Consider the following 15,606-nt stretch of genomic DNA (forward strand, 5'->3'; position numbering starts at 1 on the left):
AGCCCATACTGGGAAGCAGCTCCACACTCGAATGGAGCTCCGCAACCCCTCAGGAAGCAGCAAAGATGGCGCATGGAGCCAGGTACTCGAGGGAAAGGAGGGAGGGGGCGAGAGGTAAGTAAGAAGTCAAAAGAAGCCAAGAAAAAAAAAGCAACACTAGCAGCCAACAAATGGCACTGAGAGAGCCAGCTACTGCGGGCTGCTGTTTCTGGACAAGAGACTGTGTACGCGGGAAGCAGAGGGGTCCGAGTGTGGGTGAAGAAGGGTAGAGAGTGGGAAAATGTATATCACAAATTACCAGAGCTCTGCAGCCCCTCAGGAAGAAGCAAAGATGGCGCAGGGAGCGAGGTACTCGCGCGAAAGGAGGGGGAGGTGGCGAGAGGCAAGGAAGAAATCAAGAGAAGCAGAAAAAAGCAACACCAGCAGTCAACAAATGGCACTCAGAGAGCCACCTGTTCGGATGTGTGGCATCCAAGCAGCCGCTGTTTCTGGGTCAAGAGATTGTTGCTGCAGGAAGCAGAGGAGGCTGAGTCGGGGTGAAGAAGGGTCAGGGTGGGAAAGTGTATATTGCAAATTACCGGTTGTTTTGTCTCCCGCTGGACGCTCCGTGAGGCTGCTTTCTCGTACCCCCTGTTTGCTGGTCTCCGATAGGAGTCCAAGATGGCGGATCCGTGCTGCGTTAGCTGGTAGGGGACCTCTGCATGAATCTCTCTCCTCGCTCTACGTTCTCTGTCAGTTTTCTCACTCCATTTGGTGCTTGGCTGAGTTCTTTATCTCTTTATTTGATGTTTTAGGGTTTCAGGATTGTTGTATTCTTTGTTCGGCTTAGTTTTTCGGATCTTTGCTGTGGAGGGACGGCGTGGTGCTTCTGCCTAGAGCGCCATTTTTGACATCTTTGCTCTTTAACATTTTAAAGTGGTCTTTTGTAGTAGATTTGCTCAATGCAATGCATCTTTTGATTTCTTGGCTTCTGCTTCAATGGGTATTGATTGTGGATCCAAGTAAAATGAAATCCTGGACAACTTCAATCTTTTCTCTGTTTATCATGATGTTGCTTATTGGTCCAGGTGTGAGGATTTTTTTTTTTCTTTATGTTGAGTTGTAATCCAGACTGAAGGCTGTAGTCTTTGATCTTCATCAGCAAGTGCTTCAAGTCTTCTTCACTTTCAGTAAGCAAGGCTGTGTCATCTGCATAATGCAGGTTGTTAATGAGTCTTTCTCCAGTCCTGATGTCCCGGTCTTCTTCATATAGTCCAGCTTCTCAGATTATTTGCTCAGCATACAGATTGAATTAAAAAAAAAAAAAATAACCCTGGTGGTGTAGTGGTTAAGAGCTATGTCTGCTAGCCAAAAGGTCAGCAATTCGAATCCACCAGGCATTCCTTGGAAACTCTATGGGCAGTTCTACTCTGTCCTATAGGGTCACTATGAATCAGAATCGACTCGATGGTAATGGGTTTTTTGGTTTATACAGATTGAATAAGTATGGTGAAAGAATACAATTGTGATGCACACCTTTCCTGATTTTAAACCATGCAGTATCCCCTTGTTTTGTTCAAACGACTGCTTCTTGGTCTATGTACAGGTTCCTCATAAACACAATTAAGTGTTCTGGAATTCCCATTGAATTGAATGGGAATTCAATAAGAAGACAACCCAATAAAAAACGGGCAAATGATTTGAATAGATATTTCACAAATAAGATACAAGAATGGCTAATAAGCATATAAAAAGTTGCACAGCATCATTAGTCCTCAGGGAAATGGAAATTGAAACCACAACAAGCTACCACTACCCAGCCAGTGTTGTTGTTAGTTGCTGCTGAATAGATTCTCATTCATGGAGACCCTATGCTTGCAGAGTGGAACTGCTCCATAGGGTTTTCAAGGCCATAACCTTTTGGAAGCAGATTGCCAGGACTGTCTTCTGAAGTGCCTCTGGCTGGGTTTGAACAGCCAACTTTTTGGCTAGTAGTTGAGTGCTTACCCATTTGTATCAGCTAGGGACTCCTACACATCCACTCGAATTGCTAACATTAAAAAGACTGACCCTATCAAGGGTTGGCAAGTGTACGGAGCAACTGGAACACTCTTACACTGCTGGTGAGAATGTAAAATTGTACAGTAAATTTGGAAAGCACCTAGCCAAGTTCTTATAAAATTAAACATACACTTACCATATGATCCAGCAATCTCACTCCTAGGTAGTTACTTTAAGAGAAACAAAAACACATGTTCCTTCACACGTTTCTATTCTACAGCAATAGTTACAGTAACTTTATTCTCAATAGCCAAAACCAGGATCCAACCCAAAGGCCAATCAAAAAAATGACTGATAAACACATTGTGGTGTATCTGTACAATCTAATCCTACTCATTACTGTAAAGGAATGAATTACTAAAATATGCAACAATAGAATGACTCTAAAAAACCATTATGTAAGTAAAAGAAGCCAGAGATGAAATAGTACATACTGCATTATTCCATTTACATGAAACTCTAGAAAAACATATTTAATCTACAATGAACCAAAGCAGATTTAAGTGACCTTGGTTTGGGATTGGGTAGAGGATTGACTGGGAAGGGGCCCAGCAGAACTTTTCAAGATTATGGAAATGTCCTATATCTTGATTGTGTGGAGGATAAATGGATGCATTTTATTGTATGTAAATTTAACCTAATTAAAAATGATAAAAAATAATTTAACTATAAGTCCAAAAACCAAACTTATTGCCATCGAGTCGATTCCCACTCATAGCGACCCTATAGGACAGAGTAGAACTGCCCCATAGGGTTTCCAAGGAATGCCTGGTGGATTTGAACTGCCGACCTTTTGGTTAACGGCCGAGTCCTTAACCACTAGGCACCATGAATTATAATACATGTATAATGCAATGACATTGATTACATTCTTCATGTTGTGCAACTATTATTGCTACTTTTTCCAAATTATTCCACCACCATTAACATAAACTCAATGCCTCCTAAGCAAAACCTTCCCCTCTCCCCCTCCCTCCTACCCCTGGTAACCACTATAATCTACGCTTTCTATATATTTGCTTATTTCATATATAAGTGAAATCAAACAGCATTTGTCCTTTTACAACTGACTTATTACACTCAGCGTAATGTTTTCAGGGTTCACCCATATTGTGGCATGCATCAGGACTTCATTTCTCTCTACGGCTGAGTTATGATGGAGACTTACTTAATTTAATCACAGGAGTGACTATCCTGTCCTATTTCCAAATCCCACTCACCCTCAAGAGGAGGGGATTATACAGAGCTTGTACACCAAGGGACTGGAATTTGGGGTCATTTTAGAAGTCTGCTGATCACAGTTTGCTTAATCTTTTTTTACTGTCCAAAAGTTGAATTACGATGAATATATTTCCACTGGATTCTATTTTTCTCTCTCTCTCTACTTCCTGCATACAGAATATAAAATGCAAACTTTTGTCTCAGCTGAGAGCAGCAAGATGTATGAGACATACAGTTCACTAAGGACACATAAGCTTTGCTTGGTCACCATATAATGGGTTCAAAAATTTGAAACTTAACACTTCTAACCTACTTCTAAAACCAAATGCTACTCTGCCCTGGTTTGAAATATGAAATGGTGTTTGATAGTGTTTGCAGCATTATTAAAAAAAAAAAAAAAAAACAGTTGCCATTGAATTGATTCCACCTCTGAAAGTTAATTTATTATAAAGAAAGATGTACCAAAATCTCTCCCACCCTCCTCTCCCCTTCCCCTACAACAATGCTATAGATTGGTTACAGAAACAAAACGCAATCAAAGGAGAAGTTCAACTGAGTCTACAATGCTTTAGTTTAAAAAAATGATAAAATGTTCCCATGTGCTAATTCTGGGTGGGGGTATATGGGTGTTATACTATTTTTTGGTTTTTTCATCCTACACGAAAAGATTAAGTAGATCAGTCTGAGGTAAGTTTGCTGACACATTCCTTTTTTTTAAGTCTTCAAATTGTTTCCTATCACATCCTTAGGAATAATAAGTCATGAGTAGATATTCATGAGAAAACTAAGACTCAAGCCCTTGCAGGGTTACTTATGTCTGAGAGCGTTCCTGAGCCTACTAATCGCTCCCTCAGTGGTATGCCATTACCTGGATATCTAGTTCTATCTTAACTGGTCTATAGGATCTCTCTGGGGCAGAGAGTGTGAAGGCATGCTCAGAGAAAGGCTCTTGTACCTGAAGGAAATTCTACACGTTAGATTAAAATAGACTCCCATTAAAAGCCGCTCCCATTTAGCTGGTGGAAAGGTGGAAGGGGTGGTGCCCGCTCTACCTTATAGGAAGTTGAGCCAATTTATGACATAGTGGCAAGGGGTAGATTCTCATGACTCACCACCCTAGTCATTGTTCAATACGGAGTTTCCCAGAGTGTGTTCTCAAGAGCACTAACTCTGGGAAAGCTCATAGAATCTGAAACAAAAGCAAAATAAAAACAGCATAACAAAACCCCAAAGCTTCCACAGTCAGATACATTTAGGAAATATTAGGTTAGACAGATATAAACAGCTTTCTTTATCTCATCCCAGAAGGAATATAGGACTCTTTTTCAAATTTATTTGAGTTTTACAAATGTGTTTGATCACGAAAGTCTTTCTTTCCAAGAATATCTTTTCACTGCTTTGAGAAACATGCTTTAACAAGATTATCTCTGATTTTTAAAATCCTTGAGCAGCCACAGAGCAAGGTGATCTTTCTAAAAGTCCTGCTGATAACTATGGGCAAGCTCTCCTTACCCACTGATTCACTGGCTCTCAAAGGCTGCTCTGTTAACTCAAATTCCTGGCTAGCTGCTTCTGGATGCTAAAACAGAAAGGAAGTGCCTCCTATTTCTTTCTTCTCTCTTTCATGGAAAAAAAAAAAAAAATTAGAGTCTTCCCTTGAGAATATTGCTGAAGATATTCAAAAGCATTCCTGAAGCCTGATAGTTGAGCTGGCGCAATGCATGCCAAGCAATGCCCTTGCAAGTAATAGGTCACAACAAAATTATAGACACTTTAGTAGGAGACCAGCCTTCATCTCTCCCACTGAGGCTGGGAAATGGTTTGGTTAGGCAGAAGAAAGAAATGCTGAAGTATCTGCTTGATATTTACATTTTTCCAAGGCAATAAGGAGCTATTAAATTAATCATGTAATGAAGTATGGCATATTTGGAGGAGAGTAGGAGCCTTCATGGAGACTAAAGGGAGAAATGTTTGGATATATAAGGTGGGACCAGATTTCAGAGGGCTTTGAGTGCTCAGATGAAGAGTTTGCTCTTGATTCGCTTTTCATTCGGGGATCACTAGGGTTTTCTGAGCTAGAGTGCAGGCTTTCTCTACCTTGGCACTATTAACATTTTGGGACAGATCATTTTTTGTTGTGGGGGACTGTCCCATACATTGTAGGATGTTTAGCAGCATCCATGGCCCCTACTCACTAGATACTAGTAGCATCTCTACCTTTCCAAGTTGTGACAACCAAAAACATCTCCAGATATTGTCAGATGTCCCCTGGGGAACAAAACTGACACTGGTTGAGAGCTATTGAGCTAGAGAATGACTGAAAAATTGGCATTTTAGGAGGACTATCTAGCTGTGGTTGTATATAATGAACAGGAGGAAGGAAGGATAGGAGACTGGGGGAATGTATTAGAGGCTGTCTCAGTATGCTTGGGGTGGTATATTGTTAGAGTAAGGGCACCCAATGAAGTACACCTCGCTTTATCCATGGCCTGATGTAGTCCCCTCCCATGTTGACTTAGGGCTTCCATGTGACTTGCTTTGTCGCAAGTGTGACACAAGCTGAAGCTTGAAAAGCACTTGTGCAGTGGGGTTTTCCCTCTTGGAACACTGCCTCCATGTGACAAAGCCTGGGCTAGCCTCCTGGAGACACATGACCTAGCCAACAGTCAGCACCAATTGCCAGACATGTGAAGCCATCTAAGACCATCCAGCCTCAATCAAGCCACCATGAATATATCTATCTTAGAGATCCCAGGCAAAACAGCAGAAGAGCTACCTAGCTGAGCCCTGCCCAAACTGAAGACCATGGAATTACAAAGAAATAAAGTGGTTGCTGTTTTAAATCACTAAGTGTTGGGTTGGTGTGTTGTAAAGTCAAGAATTATCTAAATTCATGAGGGATAAGAATCAGGATCAGCCCAAAGCTGGTTCCTATGAGGCAGAGGTCTGTTATACATCCACCTTTCCAGTTCTCCACAATTTCTGACACCAACCGCTCCTGCCACAGCTCTCTCTACTTCTCTGTAGGGTGTGATAATTCACTGCAACAGCCTCACGGAGCTCACAGACCATACTCACAGTTTTATGGTTTATTACGGAAATAACAAACTACAACTTGGGATTAGGATCAACTTGGAAGTAATAGGAAAAACTTGAGATCAGGAACAGGCAGTACATAGGCAAGGTCTGGAAGACTCCCCCAAAGTGGAGAGTGCATCCCTCCCTTTTTTAGCACAGGAGGGCTTCCAAACAGGACAGCTCTCTCAGCTGCTCTCTGCCTTCAGGCCTCTGCTGCTGATTGGCCCAGCTCATAGCCAGTGTAGCAGCCCTCTCTCAGCAGTGCAGGCCTTCTCTTAGCTATGCCAGCTCTGCCACTGGACCCCTTCTGGGACTCTTGCAATCTTCAGCATTACAGGCCTTGACCCATATTACAGCTCCTTTAGGATGTTTCCACAGGAGTCCCTGGTTCAAACTGCTTTGCTCCAGGCTCTTATTTGTCCTGAGGTTTCTACACCCCTCTCTTTAAACTTCTGTGGGATTGGCCCCTTATATAAGCAAACTCCTTGTCAATTTAAAGCTTGGCCCTCCCAGCAGGACCACAAACTGACCAATCTCCTTGGTAGACTGCAAGTCACTCAATCCTATTGGGGGTTTTAAACACCACCATTCTGACTAGTAAACCAACCAATCCCTGCAAGGTGAGTAAAACAGACCAATCACCCGGCAGACTGTGGCCCAACCAATCATTTTTTAGCAGAATTACAAACCCAGGGCCAAAATGGTCATATATAAGAGAAGCCCACTGCACTGCAGTTGGGTTGCTACACAGGATAGTTAACTAATATTATAGGTCTGAAATAGATTAATGTCAGTGGGAATGGAAAGATGAATGCACAAGACATTTTGAAAGATACATTTTTTTAATTACTCTTCAACCAAGGGGCTCGGGGAAAGGGAGGAGCAGGTCAAAGCATATAAGACTTGAGAAGTAATGAGCACAAAGATCAGAGTGAATTCAGTAATGAAATTGCATAAGCAGTCTTCAAGAAAGCATGTCTGCCTAAGCCATTCAGAAATATTACTAACTCATTTTGAAAACCACAGATAATTATTGTTGTCAATGGGGTAGTAATAATAATATTTCTAAGATTCAATTTAATAAGTATGTTTGTAATGATGTAAAGGTGTTACCAAGCTGATCACTTTTTACTTTAAATGGAAAAATCAGTCTTTAGAATAAGCTGGAAAGCACAATATCTCAAAATCTACTCAAAACCACTTTATATTGCACTGCTGATATAGTTCATTTCAATTATATACAACAATATTCACTTGCAGTTGGGAAGCTGAGAGGGTTAGGTTGCTAAGACCAGGACTTCTACTGGAACGCCTCTCATAATTCACCAGTTAAATTTAAGGATGGGGAACATCAGTGGTATTTACAGTCAATAGATACTGTGGGAGTTGAACGTGTTTAGTGTTCTATTCAAGAAGAAACAGTTCCTCAGAAGTTTAGCAATTGACTTTAAGAACACTGCCTGGAGAGGATGTGTCAGTTAAATCCCCCACTTAATTCTCGTCATTAAAAAAAAAAAAAATCAAAATAACAAGCAATAAAGAGACTTGAAATGAGAAATACCAAGTCACAACGAAAGGAAACGGTGGTAAATGAAAAAGTCTAAAAAGCAGAGGGGATGGATAATGTGAATAAGGTAAAGTAACCCAGATGCATTTTCACAGGCTATGAGAATCACCTAAGGGAACATAAATATAAGCCTCTCCTGGAAATGGGAGGATAAGATTTCTTTTTTTTAAAAAAAAAGATGAATTTAAAAATTTTGTTCCTATTAAGTGGAGGCCTGGTGGCACACTACTTAAGGGACTGGCTGCTAACCAAAAGGTGGGCAGTTGGCATCTACCAGTCGCCCTTTGGAAACTTTATGGAGCAGTTCTACTCTGTACTATAGGGTCACTATAGGCTGGAATCTACTAGATGGCAAAGGGTTTGGTTTGGTTTTTGGTGCCCATTAAGCCGCCAATGTTAAAGAACCAATAGCATTTTCTGAATCAGTGTTTTAAATCTCAAAGGGATGTCATTTGGATATAGAATTTCAGTAAGATTTATTTAAATAAAAACGACAACAATGAATCACCCCAATCATTGTTTCAAGAATGCTGCCTGCCGAGCCATTTTGGTTATTCATCTTCTCTCAGACTGAGAAGGGGAAGGCTGAGAAAAGTTTTGTTTGGGGGAATCTGGAGATCTACGGGACTTCTAATGTGAATTATTAACTAGTTCGACGTTAATGTGGGGCGACAATGGGTTAATTACCCAGCAAAATCAGAGAATGAGGTCTCGTAGTAAACCTTGTACAGTACTTTATTTTGTAAGAAAACTTCTATATATAAAAGTTTACCAATTTTCCGGAATTAAATACACAAAATACCAGCCAATTCATAATCATTCCCCTACTCTTCCTTCCTGTCCAGTTAACTTCTCACGCGCATGCCAGCACCACACCTGCAGGGAGCCAAGCGCTTGGCTCCAGCGTAGTCAGCTGTTTTTATCTGTGGAAGGGCCTGGCAACACTACTGCTGCAGCCCCAGTTCCTGCTGGACCCCAACTCCACGAGCCCCAAACTCAGGTTCTGGCCAGAACCCAGCACGCAAAAGTACAGCCTGGCTCCCGGAGGCGTGGGAACCAGAGCCCGGGGCGCGTCCTCCCGCTGGGCGGAGCCGCGCCCAGGGAAGTGGTGAGTGCCAAGGAGCTGGGCGCTCAGTCGCTGGGCGCCCCAGCTGAGCGGTGCTCGGAGTCCGGCGCGCACTTGCACCGCTCCGGGGCTTGCAGAGGCTCGAGAGTTCCGTGCGCGGGACGAACATCGGAGCGCGCCGCCTGGCCGCTTCTGACCCGCCCAGACGCCTCGGCCCCTCCCGGACATTACCGCAAGTGGCCGAACCAGCCGGACCAGCCGAACTCGCTGCAGCTCCCGGAGGCAGCAGGTGGCCTCGGACTTCCCGTTGTCGCCACAGCCCGGACGGACAGGCGCCCAGGGCGCTCCGGAGCTCCCTCGGTCGCCGGGCGGGATGGAGATAGATGAGGACCGGGAGGAGCTGGCCCGGCTGCGCGCAGTCTTCGCAGCCTGCGATGCGAACCGCTCGGGGCGCCTGGAGCGCGAGGAGTTCAGCGCACTGTGCGCGGAGCTACGCGTGCAGCCGGCAGAGGCCGAGGCGGTGTTCCAGCGGCTGGACGCCGACCGCGACGGCGCCATCACCTTCCAGGAGTTCGCGCGCGGCTTCCGCGGGGCCCGCCGCGGGGGGCGGCGCCGGGGCTGGGGACCTTGGGAGCCCGCGCCGGCCGTGGCAGAGGCGGGACTCGGCCTGGGGGACAGCGAGGAGGACGCAGATGACCAGGACGCCGCGGCCGCTCTGACCGCCCTAAGGGACCCGGCGAGCCCGGGACGGGCTTGGCAGGACTTCCAGGCGCGACTCGGGGACGAAGCCAAGTTCATCCCCAGGTGTGTGTGTGCGCGCGCGCGCTCGTGGTGGGAGGCAGGGGGTGATGGTGACATTTCTTGTCCTTCCTGATTGATGCTCTGCCATCTGTTCCTCGAACCTGCGCTACTCTTCTCTGGTTTAGTTTTCAGTATTCACCCATCCGCTGTAACTTTCCGAAGAGTTAAGGAAAAGGGGTGCGTCCAGAGAATCAGGGTTTTGGGAGAAAGTTTCACTTGCTAATTTATGGGCCCTGCAAAGGGCCTATTTCCCCGGGGGCAGAGGGAAATTCGCAGTAATTCGCAGTGTGCAGATTCTTCTGCCGCACGGGTTTAGGCGCGCTCCCAGGTCTCACCACGACCTGGTCACGTCATCTTCTCCCCAATCCTCCAGGTTGCGCCCTGGGGCTGGGTACAAGCCTGTTTGCCACCTTGGTAGTACTCTTTGGTACCTCTGTATTTGTCGTTCTCCTAAGACTGCTTAGAAAAGGAAACGTTGGTGGGCATTTATATTGCTGGACATAAATTTGCATTTTACTGATTTCATTCCTTTAATTCTCAGGACAAACCGCGAGGTAAGCTTTATTAACTCTCATTAATGGGGAAACAGACTGAAATTTAGACCTACAGCTGTTAAGGGACTTGCCCAGTTAATGAAAGAGGAGGGGTTTGATCCCAGATGTGAACCGCAAAACTCTTGTTTTTTCTGCAACAGAATAAAATGAGAAATCATACAATGTATTTCCTGCCCCTAAGGTTCAGGGATAACCTAATACCAGGTTATTAAGTTAATAGTGAAGGAGAAAGGGATGCCCGCAGGAGGGAGTTCAGGGCATGGAGCAAAGACGCTCCGATTTTATTCTTTGAGATGCCTTTGTATCTGTCTAGGCTTAATGTCGAGGCATGTTTCTAGCTGCTGTTTGCAGTCCTTCCTCAGGGAATACAAATCTTTTAACGCTGGAAAATGCTTTTCTGCTTTCTGTTTGGATTTTAGCTGAAATGTTATTAAGCCTGGCCACAATTGTTAAGAAGGTTTGAAAGGCATTCGTTTTGGTTGGCAGTTCACATACCTGAGACCTAAGACCCTGAAAAGGAAGTCATTCTGGTAACCGTTGGTAGCCTTGCTCACCTGTTCACAGTTTAGACCTGCAGGGCCAAAAGTCCTTACTTCCTCCTCCGCCCAGCTTCTCCCTCTAATTTGGAAAGTAAAGGAGAACATTGGGCGTGGAGAGTGACTAACAGCAGTATAAGAGGGATTGTGTATAGAAAGTGGGTGTGATAAGGATCTTTTTTCAGTTATTTGCAAGTGAGTTAATAAAATGCAGTGTCTCCACCAGGGAAGTAGAAAAATATAAACATTGCTATAAACTCTACTCTTTCTTTCAGTCATCTTTCATCTCTAACTTGGTTTGGGTCCAGCTTATTTTAAAACATAGCCCTTTTAGAAATGAGGCAGGGTGAGTCACCATCATATCAGAGACTATCTGTATGTATGCATATGGTCTGCCTTTCACAGCTGTCGAGTCTCAGCAGCAAATATTTGACACTTAACCTTTAAATGATTAAAATAACCTTTTTAGGATCTGCATACAAACCAGGACTTAGTATTATTGGTGATATTATCATGATGCCTTTCCAAACACTTCAGAGGTTATTAAATTTAGTGGGTCCCGGTGTCACCTGGTAGACTCCTGTCCTAAGCCCCACCCCTTTCTGAAGTGAGATTACCAAGGACAATATTTGCCTTCCTGTACTTGTTCAAGTGTAAAAGAACTCAGCTGAGTTACTTCGCCTGATTATTACCATGGCAGTCATTAGCTGTTTAGGTAAATTGGGTTGCTTCTACTCCACTTCCTCATACAGCTGTTCACCTTCCCTTCCGCCTGTCTAAATTTGATTTAAAAAAAAAAAAAAACTTTTGTTATTGATAATGCAGTTGACATTACTTCAGGCAAATTCATTCCCCACACATTATAGGAATGCCTTCTATGTGCCAGATGCTGTCCTAGGTACTTTCTGAGGCCCCAGGGACAAAGAGAAGGGTAAGATGTGGTTCCTGGCCTCAAGAAATACATAGTCTGGGAGAAATAGTTCTCAAAATTTCATCAAAGAGCGCTTAAAGGCAAGAAGGTTGTCCCTAGGAGACTCCATGTATCATGGACATAGCCCAATAGGAACTGTGCTGAAAACAGGAATATTCTTTGAAGTCTTGTTTTTTCATCTTTAAAAAAATGCATGTATTTGTTCATTTTACTCCACAATGTATTGGTGCTTGCTTCAATATAAAATATCATATTTTCTTCTAAGGGGGAAAATTGTCTCTGTACGAAGGTGTGCCATTTCATCTTGTGACTGTGTTTCCCACCTGGTGCTCCACCTCATCCCCTGTGCCATCCCCTGACCCATGCCCATCCTGGGGCTTGTATGTCTAGTTTGAGAAGAACAGATATTAGATATAACAGTGTTTGGTTCCTGCAGAAGCAAAACATGGTATGTTAACAGGGTTTCTGTTCCAAATATCACTCAAGCGTTCCGATGAAAATTTTAAGTAATTTTAGTTAAACTCTCCAGTCAGCAATAGTTGTGATGTTGTTGTTAGTTGATATTGAATCAGCTCTGACTCATGACAACCTCGTGTACCATGGAGTGAAACATTGACTGGTTCTGTGCCATCTTCATGATTTTTGGTAATCGGACAATACTCTGTCGTGATCTGTAGGGTTTCCATTCACTAGTTTTCAGAAGTAGATTGCCAGGACTTTCTTCCTAGTCTGAGACCTGTCCACCATGGATGACCCTGCTGGTATTTGAAATACTGATGGTATAGCTTCCAGTATCAGAGCAACATGCAAGCCACCACAGTCCGACAAACTGACAGATAGGTGGTGGGATAGTTGTGACATTGGAAAGAAAATAATATTGCATTGTAAAAGGATGAAAATGGCCTCTGAGATGTGTGTCAGTACATTCTTAAGTTTGCGTTAACTTAGACAATTGAAGGACCCCTTCCCTTACAGGCTGGGAGGGGAGCGTCCTGAGAGCAGTATGGCCTATTAACCTGAGTCCAGAACTTGTACATGGTCTGTAAAGTCAGGATGGACAGCACCACTTCCTGATAAGCTGGAATTAGGTCAGCCAGTAGGTGAAACCAGAGTGTGCAAGGTGATGTGGTTATTTAAGGGAATTCAGGGAAGAAGATGGTAGTAGACCAGGATAAGTCTTGCAAGAGGGGAGAGAGTGTGGAGGGTGGGGAGAGAAAGAGCAGGATTTGTAATAACATAGCCTAGCCAATTTGTAGGAGGACAATGGTGATTCAGTGGTGAAATTGTCACCTTTAAGAGACCTGGATTTGTTTCCTGGCCAACGCACGTCATGTGCAGCCTCAGTGGAGACTTACGTGTTGCTGAGTAGGTTTCTGCAGAGCTCCAGACAAAGATGGACTAGGAAGAAAGGCCTGGTGATCTACTTATGAAAACCAGCCAGTGAAAACCCTGTGGATCATAATGGTCCAATCCGCAACCAGTCAGGGGGATGGCACAGGATCTGGCAGCATTACTTTTCCATTGTGCATGGGGTCACCATGAGTCAGGGGCTGATTTGACTGCAGCTGACAGCAAACCAGTTTGTGGTTTCAGGGTTGTTATCTTGGTGAGAGAAGTTTCATACCTAGTATGTGCTCAGTAGATGTTTGTTGAACGAATCAAATAAATCTGTTTCATCAATTCCTTGGTTCATGTATCTATACTTCAAAGGTGCAGTTAGTTCATGCTGTTGCATTCTCTTCATTTCTTTTGTAGATTCCCTCACTATTGTTTTAAGTTGCAAATGTTCACCTGTCCCAAATGTACCAAAGAAAAACAAAAGTGACATTTTGGTGTGAGCTGATTGCGGTGTACAGAGATTGCCAAAGAGAGAGGGATATAGGAGATGTGTGTGTGTTGAGCATTTGATGGGGATGGGAGGGCCTGGAGACTCACTTTTCCCCTCTAGTCAAAGCTGAAGTTTTCCAGCGATTTTGAGCATTATTTGTGAATTTATTCCCTTTGATAACTTGCAACTCCGGATTCTCACAGACAGAACCATGAGGGTCCAGTTGGCACTGGTGCCATAATGGGTTTGTGAACTGGTCCAGGTACCTCAACAGTAGTCACATCAGGGACAGACCTACATCCTGTAACAGGTGTCAGTGTGCTTGGTGACCTGCAAGTCAAGGCTAGGACAGGATTTGTTCAGACACCAAAGTCGGTCCTGCATGGTCAGTGGTTTCACGTGGTTTCTGGTGTGTGTAGTTACGTGGTGTTGAAGGGGAGTCTTTGACTTAATAATCTAGAAATAAGAAATTTGATTGAGAAGAACCAAAATTACCCATGTATGAACTGTATACAGACTGGCAAAACAGTTTACCTCTGCATCCTCGTACAACAGTGATTATTAAAATTGAAGAGGAAAGGATCAACAGTTGAACACCAAGCCCATTTCACTAGGAAGTTTTAAGAATGAGTAGCTACAAGCAGCCAGAGGCGAGGTTTCCTGGTCAAAGGTTTCTTTACTTTTCTCCTTCTTGGGTTCCACCTTAGCGCTTTTCTATTTAGTTGTCTTCTTTGTAATAGTGGAGTTGCGTCACATTCTTTCTTAACTTTTACATGATATGGTGCTTGGTTCTTCCAAGATGGGAAAAGGAGAGATGGAGGCAAAGAAAGAGATAAACACATAGAGAGTGAGAGAAAATATGAGATAGGACAGGGCGTGAGAGGGAGAGAGAGACAGAAGACAGATGGAGAGGCAGGGAGAGAGACTGATTGATTGATTAGATATTGCCTCATCTTCCCCTCTCTTCCCACTCTCCGAGCTGTTGGTCGTGAGCCACTTTGAGATGGGAGAAGTGAATCAGCTCTTCCCTCTTTGATCTCAGCTCCTGAGTTTCCTCAAAATGTGTGTGAGCATTTTGAAGCTTTGAAGTGTGATTGTAGCATATAAATATATATATGCATATATATACATACATGTATATGTGTGTGTATGTACATACATGTAAAATAATTGCACATGGCCAGTAACGAACCAATTACTTTAGTTGGTGCTCATCCAAGCACGTAGAGATTTGTTCCAACCTTGAAGCATGATGGTGGGTTGGAGTCCAGTCCTGGAAGGTTCAAGGACATTTTGATTCTGTGTGATACTTAACCTTTGACTCTGGTTATGGGACCCATTAGAGCATTAGCCACAGGATTTCTGGAGATTCCTCTGCATTTTTTGAATTCAGAGTATATACATACACACACACACAGTTGGTCCTCCATATCCTCGGGTTCCACATCCACAGATTCAACCAACCACATATCAAAAATATTAGTTAAACAAAAAAAAGAAGGTTTCAAAAGGCAAAACTTGAATTTGTGTCATGCTGAACACTATGCTGAATCCACACGAATGAAGTAATGTGTAGGCATACCCTGCTGTAGCCTCCCACCATTTCAAGGATCCTTAGTCTCTCTCTAGCACTTCTTGTTGAGCATTGTTTGTCTCACCTCTTGTCATTATTCCCTAAACAATACCGTACAACAGCTATTTACACAGCATTTACATTGTATTAGGTGTTATAAGTAATCTGGTGATAATTTAAAGTATACAGGAGGCAATAGATAAGTGGTATCTTGGGTGAAGGGTGAGACAGTACACAATACAGGGGAAACTAGCACAACCAGTGCAAGGAATGGTCATGGAAGCCCCATAGACACATCCAAACTCCCTGAGGGACTGAATTGCTGGGCGGAGGGCTCTGGGGACCATGGTCTCGGGGAACATCTAGTTCAGTTGGCATGACACAGCTTATAAAGACAATGCTCTACATTCT

At 43.6% G+C, this 15,606-nt stretch overlaps 1 protein-coding gene across 1 annotated transcript in view; it reads left to right on the plus strand.

Moving 5' to 3' along the window:
- The first annotated feature begins 9,345 nt into the window (after positions 1 to 9,345).
- Positions 9,346 to 15,606, plus strand: part of RASEF (RAS and EF-hand domain containing) — a 110,110-nt gene continuing 103,849 nt past the window's right edge. The window contains exon 1 of the mRNA XM_004381293.1: positions 9,346 to 9,776. Within this exon, the coding sequence (XP_004381350.1) occupies positions 9,346 to 9,776 (431 nt within the window). The remainder of the gene's footprint in view (positions 9,777 to 15,606) is intronic.

The sequence above is a fragment of the Trichechus manatus genome, unplaced genomic scaffold (assembly GCF_000243295.1).
Source record: "Trichechus manatus latirostris isolate Lorelei unplaced genomic scaffold, TriManLat1.0 scaffold00082, whole genome shotgun sequence".
Taxonomy (NCBI): domain Eukaryota; kingdom Metazoa; phylum Chordata; class Mammalia; order Sirenia; family Trichechidae; genus Trichechus; species Trichechus manatus.